Genomic DNA, 8,199 nt, shown 5'->3' with positions numbered 1-8,199 from the left:
TATATATATATATATATATATATTAGGGATGCACGATATTATCGGACTGATATCGGAATCGGCCGATAATGGCTTTAAATATAAATATCGGCATTGGCCCGATATGAAAAATTATGCCGATATGTCTTGCCGATAAGAGGAATACGTTAACTCACATGTGCTCAGGGTGTGTGCTAGTGATTAGATCACGTCAGCAGTGTGGCTCATTCTTGAAGCAAAGTTTTGTCTGAATGATGATTAGATTCACTCTTTAGGATCGCTGCATTTAATCTTTTAAAAGAATGCACGTACAGAATGAGGCGTTCGGTGTGTGATAGAGTAAACAGTAATAGCACGTGGCAGTAGCGGCAGCCTCCCCCAGGTCCTAACGCCCGTTCTGTAAGGAGTTTTAGCTGTAAGCTATAGCTTACATGAAAAAAAAAATTACAAACATGATACTTGTAAATTAAATAATTTTATATATACTGATTTATTCATTACTGTGTAATTTGTTTTATTTTTTAAACAAATCATAAAATCAAGAGAAAAATGTTATATGATATTAAATGTAGAATATGGGCATGTAGAATACGTGCTTTATAAGTACTAATAAACAGCCAATATGCTAGTAATATGCATGTTAACTAATTAGTAGTGAGAACTGGTCCCTAAACTAAAGTGTTACGTACTGTCAAAAAATCTTCATTATTGTTTATTTAATTCTAACAAATAAGTTTTTGTTAAAAACTAACCAAAATGAAAAATAATTTGCTTATAATTTCTGCACAGGAGAGACTTGGTGTTGTTTCCAAACAAAAGGAAATATATCGGTATCAGCCAAAATAAGTTGAAAAATATCGGCATACCGGCAAAAATCCAATATTATGCCTGTTTTGATGAAAATATCTAATCAGCCAATCACATAGCAGCAACTCAATGCATTTAGGCATGTAGACATGGTCAAGACAATCTGCTAAAGTTCAAACTGAGCATCAGGATGGTGAAAAAAGTTAATTTGAGTGACTTTGAACGTGCCATGATGGTTGGTTCCAGACAGGCTGGTCTAACAATTTCAGATACTGCTGATCTACTGGGATTTTAACGCACAACCAGCTTTAAGGTTCTCAGAGAATCGCCAGAAAAAGGAAAATATCTAGTGAGTGGCAGTTCAGTGGGCGAAAGTGTCTTCTTGATGACAGAGAGCTCAGAGAAGAATGGCCCGACTGGTTCGAGCTGATAGAAAGGCAACAGTAACTTGTTACAACGGAGTTATGCAGAAGAGCATCAGTGGATAACCAACATGTCAAACCTTGAAGCAGATGGGCTACAGAAGACCACATTTGGCGTAAACATGAATGCATGGATCCTACCTTGTATCAATGGTTCAGGTTGCTGCTGGTGGTGTAATGGTATGGGGGATTTTTTCTTGGCACACTTTGGGCCCTCTAGTTTTAACTGAGCATCATTTAACACAGCCTGAGTATTGTTGCTGATCACTCACTAAACATTCAGGAATGCTTCTGTTGCATGTGGCTCATAGAAATGTAACAGCTAATCATGCGGTGGCTTTGTTTTAAATCTCATTCAATATATGAGATAAAATAGATATCTTGATACAGTCACTATGAACTGTAAGAGCTGTCCTTGAATTCCTCAGTTTAATTTTGTGTTCCACAGAAAAAATAACATACAGTTTTGGAACAACATGAGGGTGAGTAAATAGTGACAGTTTATATTTTTGGGTGAACTATCTCTTTAAGAGAATGAAGCGAAGAAAAAGAACAATAAGAAATGCTTCTGGCCAGCATCATGGTTGTCGCCCTTCCCAGTAAACTTTCCTGCTCTATGGCAGCCAATTATATAGCCTTAGTCAGGCATTTGTTGTTGTTATTTATTTTTCTTTTGCGATGGATGTTGTTTGCGGTCTCTCGGAGGAAAGGCCCTCATTAGAGGAGCTGTTGGCTGAAGGGTTGGTGGAATGGTGGGACGACTAGACTGTGGGTCATGAGTCTTGCTTTTACACAGTACAGTATGTTCATAAGTCTTGTGCAACCCAAATAAAAGTAAAAACCAGCAGTTTTTTTTTTCACACAAGAAATATTTTTTTCACACATGCCAGAGGTTTCTGCTTTGAATTTTGATGATAATTATCTTGTGGCATTCTCTTTTCACCATGCTCTCCTTGCTTCGTGTATTCAGATGAATGAAAAACTTTATCTGACCATGATGAGTCATTGTCATCATGGGTAATTTATGTATTTTTTGCAGTTGCTTTGCTTTAAGAGATTTGCATTGGGATTTTAGAATTTTATCTTATCTTTTTCTTCTGTAATTGGGGGTGATGTGGCCTAGTAAGATCTGGGCTTTAACTGAACAACCCTCTACATTGCGAGTAAATCACTCGCATATGCGACTAAATCTTCACTCTGGGCGACTAAATGATGTCTAATATTAGCCAATTGCTAATAAATTCTCAGATTTTACTCGCCAGTGTGAGTTGGAGGCCAAGTATAAGTTTAGCTCAGATATATTTTCACTCGCCGAACACTCTCTGACTGAGCGCTTCAGAGTTTCACTCTCCGCCAAGCGATCTGTGCTGTTTTTCAGTTCATCTGAATGGATGTATTTACACCTGTACACCTGTATTTAACGTACCGTAATGCACGCTACATGTAAACGATTTTCTTTGTTGTATTTTGCTGTCAAAATAACGGAGTTCCTTTGGAATTCTTCAGCTTTTAAGAGCTACTGCTTTCTCCGGTAGTGGGCGGAATTAATGCGCAAACGACAATCTCATTGGCTGGTGCTCACCTATTATCGTCCCTGTTTTGATTTCAGCGAATCAGTTCGAGCGAACGCACACAACCTGATTAATATTCATGAATCCAGTAGCTCATTAATCCTTGGTGCGAGTAAACAAAAAAATTTACTAGCCAATGGCGATTCAATTGCCAAGGTGTTCGTAGAGGGCTGCTGAAATGTTCCATCCCAGGAAAGAACACTTGTGAAAGAATGTACATAGAGAAAATTGCTGCTTTGTAACCATGTATTAAAATTCTTATTGCCATACAGTCGTTTTACTGTAGACTTGTTTTTAGTTCCCATTATTCTCAGTGCTGATTCTCATTATTCTCATTACAGAAATAAAGTAATTCATTGCTGTATTAAAAAAAAAAAACTTTACTACGTTTTTCCACAATTTAAATAAGTATAAATTAAACCACCATGATATATGGTGGCTGTCAATTTAACCCAGTAGTTTTGTAAGACTTGTATTAACATTAATATTAAGATACCAACATAAACTTTAAAAATCTTTTTAAAAATGTAAAAAACTTTTTTTTATTATTTGTGGTAATTTATTTATTTACTTTTCCTTATTTTTCACTTGTTTCTAGCCATGCATATATGTGACCCTGGACCACAAGACCAGTCATAAGGGTCAATTTCTCAAAATTGGGATTTCTACATCATCTGTAAGCTGAATAAATAAGCTTTCCATTGATGTATGGTTTGTTAGGATAGGACAATATTTGGCTGAGATACAACTATTTGAAAATCTGGAAACTGAGGGTGCAAAAAAATCAAAATACTGAGAAAATCACATTTAAAGTTGTCCAAATTAAGTTCTTAGCAATGCATATTACTAATCAAAAATTATCAAAAATTAAGTTTTGATATGTTTACGGTAGGAAATTTACAAAATATCTTCATGGAACATGATCTTTCTTAATATCCTAATGATTTTTGGCATAAAAGAAAAATCTATAATTTTGACCCATACAATGTTTTTTTTGGCTATTGCTAAAAATATACCCAAGCGACTTAAGACTGGTTTTGTGGTCCAGGGTCACATATTATAAAATAATATTATATTAGAGTCAATAATATTAACATTGTCATTCTTAATACTTTTTACTTTTTACTCTTTATTAATATTATGCAATATTAATAGTCTGCATCAAAAACAGATAGTTTATATTATCATCAATTTTTTTATTATTATATATTAATTACTTTACATCTGAAAAATCATCCTTTTGAAGCTTTTATTACTAAATATTGATAAATGTAATTAGAAAGCTTACTTGATTTGCATGTCCTGCAATGAATTCAAATAAACAGTGGCTATCGTTTGACAGTCCTTCAAGCACACACACACACACACACACACACACACACACACGAGCATAAGTGGAGAATTCCAGTTGTTCCAAAAGTTGGATTAAACTGCGAATGTGTGATGTTTAAGAGAGTTCTGCACAATTGCTTTGTGACCTCCTGCCTTGAGGATAAGTCAGACCATTCCTGCACCCAACAAACCCCTCACCTTGTCAAACCAGAGTAACATCTCCTCTCTCCACCTGTCTCCACGCGGCCGGCCGAAGGTTACGGAAGCACACGTGACTGTTTGGCTCCACGCGCTGATTGACTAGAGGCAAGAGAAGTGACACCTCAGCACTTCAGAGGCCGTTACCCCAGAGAGAGGTGCAGAACTGTGGCCCGCCGGTCTAGCATACGTGGACTCCGGCTACGGGAGTAATTAATCAGTTTTGTCAGATCCCTCTGAGTGCCTCTCTTCTCTTTTCTCTCTCGCTCTCTTTTTATCTCTTTCTTCCCATCCTCCTCTCGCCCTGTCAAGTTGAATTGGGGCCCATCGCTGCGAAAAACCACCGGCCCCTACAGGTGAGATTGGACGGGAGGGTGGAGGGATGCGGTCGAGGAGGCTCAGTCAATTGAAAAGCTGTCAGAGTGCGAGCGAGCCCCTGGAAGGAGAGTCGACGAGATAAGACAAGGTTCTCATCTGCCTGCTGAGCTCAAGCGAGGTCAAGGCACCGGCGCTCTAATCTAGTTAATTTTAGACCCTCGATTCGGGAAAACATGTCGAGCTGAACTCTGAGCTGATAAAGCCTCGTGACCTATGTGTTATATCAAGTTTGATTTTGTGTTTTGTGTTCTCATCTAGCTATTATTTGTTTATCTCGCTTTCTCAAGCATTCAGACGGTAATCCAAGTTGGAGTCGTGGTTTGCAGAGATTTCCGTAGTGCGGTAATTCCAAAGTCTTGTTTTCTCTTATCAACAAGAGCTGATTGGAAATAATTAATGAGCGAGCGGAAGCTGAACCTCTGCGCGGTCTTTGGTATCTACCAATTTTCAGCTAGCGTGGCTCCTTAGCTTCAGAATAATGAGCTTGTCTCTTCAAGTTTACGAGCACATGCTCCTACACACAGAATGTGTTTTAAGCTAATTTAATCTTTTGTAGTTGCTTTTTCTTTGCATTTCATTTCCATATTTTTGAATTGTGCTATGTGCGTTTCCGCCTCGCAAAGGTTTCTGAAGTCGCGCTTTGTTCTGTAGCACTCTGCTCCGTTAAGGAGATTACAAATAATAGATGAAATTCTGGTAATTAACATTTAATCTTTAAGCGCTGTGTTATTTATTTACAGATGTGAAATGAGGAAATGAGCATCCCTTAAACAGGCACGGCTTGTGCTCTTCAAAGCAGAGCAGTTCGTAAGCAGCTCAGCTAATATTTTTATTAAAGACCTCACCTTCAATTTGGTTCAATTCAGTTCAGCCCGGGTTTGAGCAAGCCAATTTTCTGCTTCAGACTGCTTTAATAAACCGTCTGCTCTATCAGAAGCCTTTGCCGTTCCTGATGAAGGCAGTTTATTTTAAATTAAAGGAGAGTTTCTTATCTGCCGGAGCAAAGAATGTGACTACAGTAGTCGTTCTTCCTTTCGCAGGGTAATTAAAACTAAAAACGGTTTCGGCGGCTGATAAAAAAAAATACGGGATCTGATACGTGGTGGCCCTCTAACGTGTGCAGATGTGCTATTGATGGAAGTTTTTTTTCCTTCACCCTTCTCTTTTCGGCCACGTCTGGCTTCCCTGAATGACGATAAGACGTACAACCCAGCTTGAAAAGGGATCAACGGATTGACGTATCTCTACCCTGTGTCAGAATGATGCCAATCGTTGATGATTTAATTGAACTTGCAAGTGAAACCTAAGCCGGATTGAGCCTTTAAATCGCCTTTCAATTAAGCAGGATGTCAGTCGATCGTCTGAAAGCCGCAGTTGCGGTGAAGCTGGAGGTGGATGCATGGATTCACTTTGCTTAATCAGTCCAGTGATATTCAACATGACACCTAACAAGCTTTCGTCAGCTTGACGGCCAAAGTAATTAGCTTGATTGAATAAATTACACTATTAAGCCCTGTTTTGTTGGTTTAGGATATGTTTTAAAAAAAGATACAGTACTTTTCCACAAACATTATCCATTTTATCAGTCAAGCCATCAATAGTCAATACATTTTTGTGGTGTGACGCCTAAGTAACTCACTCTTTTTAAGTTTAAATTTAATGGTATTGCTTTAGATTATGTTTGCATTGAATACCCCATACATTATTAGAGCTATCTGACCTTTTGTGTGAGTAGCTTGATTGGGTAATTATAATAAATAGTAAATAATAAAATGAAAGCCTTTTTTGCCATTTTGCTTTCATTTTATTGCTTTAGACTTTTTTTTTTTAGTAAAGATAGTTTACTAAAAAAAAACAAAAAAAAACAGCTGATTGCGTGCCATTAATTTGTTGTGACGTAATTAGAGCTATTGCAAATTTGGTTAGTTAGCTGTTAGTTTGACTATATAAATGTAAAATGTTTACTTTTTTAAGAAATTATTATTTTTATTTATTTATTTATTTTTTTACAAATGATCTTTTATTATTTTTTTTTACACATTTTTATTTTATTTATTTTATTTTTACAAATTTTTATTTTATTTTATTTTATTTCACCACATACATCATCTGATTCAGTAATTGTAATAATTAATTCTACAATAGCTGTTTGGTTGTGCATTATTAGTTTGATGTGAGAACTAGCTAGTCGATCTTTTGTTAACTTGACAACCAGATTGATTAGCTAGATGGATAAATCTCTTTATTAAACCTTTTGTTGTCGCTGTTTTATTTTAGTAGTTTAAAATACTTTTTGAGTGGAACATACATTATCCAAATCCATACTTGTATAAAAAAAATTGAGCTTTTAAACTGACATTGAAGATGATTAGCATGATTGGGTAGATTGCTTTATAAACACTCATTTTTGTCTTTTAGTACAAATGTCTTGCACAGATTACATTATCTGAGTCAATAACTGTCATTTAAACAGTCATTTCAACAATGGCCGCATTATTAGTTTGAGAGAAGGTGTTTGTCTGAAGTGAGGATGAATGACAGGTTATTTGCGGCTCTTTTTTGCCTTCAGGGTCTACTGTACAGATGTACCGAGGAGTTTGTTGGGTCTGTTCACCCCCTTCACCTCCTTCCCGTTCGCTGGGTTATTTATCATAGTTGTTCTAGTCACTGCCACTCTTGACACTGGTGTTATTAATGAACATCCACTCTGCCGGTAATTCAGTTTAACCTGTCTCCCCGCATTCATTAATTCTACTAAACCATCCACAGGAAGAGCGGAATTGAGGGAGGGGTGGGAGAGAGAGAGAGAGAAGGAGGAAGGAAAGGAAATGAGTGAATCATGCGACTGTATTTTACAGCTGAGTCTGTCTTTTGGTTGTGCTTCATATAAAATATTTACTGTCACTGCATGTACGATCCTGCCAGGATGTGTGCAGCAACAACCCTCTGCAGTTAGATAAAAACACTTATGAACTCATGACCTCCCTCTCACTGACCTCTGACCTTTTTCAGGCAACGTAACGTGGAGCCGGTGTGTTCGAACCTGCAAGCTCAGATACTGAACTGCTATAGAGAGAACCGTGAGCAGACGCTTCAGTGCTCAGACCTGGCCAAAGAGTACATGCAGTGCATCAATGCAGCTAAGAAGGTAAGAAACCATAAAAATTTAGCTGGACTCTATGGTAACATTTTTGTTTAGAAGCATTTGTGATCTCAGTTGAACTCTTAGGGGCACAGTCAAAGTTAATGTATGTACTGTAATGTTAAAATAACAGTTCAGCATGCTTATTATACTTGTCCAGCAGGCATTGAAAAACTAAGCAAATATAAAAATATAAGCAAATTTAAAAAGAAATATAAATATAGCACTGACATGCTTTATAATAACTTTAATTTAAAAATGTAATCTAGTTATATAAAAATGTGATCAATAGTTTATTGAAATGAGAATATATATATATATATATATATATATATATATATATGAAGACATATAAAAAAGTTCATGATAT

The 8,199-nt window shown here is 36.7% G+C and overlaps 1 protein-coding gene across 1 annotated transcript in view; it reads left to right on the top strand.

Moving 5' to 3' along the window:
* The window catches only part of LOC107697961 (MICOS complex subunit mic25a), a 73,096-nt gene that overhangs the window by 43,639 nt on the left and 21,258 nt on the right, over nucleotides 1–8,199 (top strand). Inside the window, exon 8 of the mRNA XM_016498857.1 lies at nucleotides 7,700–7,835. Within this exon, the coding sequence (XP_016354343.1) occupies nucleotides 7,700–7,835 (136 nt within the window). The remainder of the gene's footprint in view (nucleotides 1–7,699; nucleotides 7,836–8,199) is intronic.

The sequence above is a fragment of the Sinocyclocheilus anshuiensis genome, unplaced genomic scaffold (assembly GCF_001515605.1).
Source record: "Sinocyclocheilus anshuiensis isolate Anshui unplaced genomic scaffold, SAMN03320099.WGS_v1.1 scaffold78, whole genome shotgun sequence".
Classification (NCBI taxonomy): domain Eukaryota; kingdom Metazoa; phylum Chordata; class Actinopteri; order Cypriniformes; family Cyprinidae; genus Sinocyclocheilus; species Sinocyclocheilus anshuiensis.
This window is presented reverse-complemented; position numbering and strand designations above follow the sequence as displayed.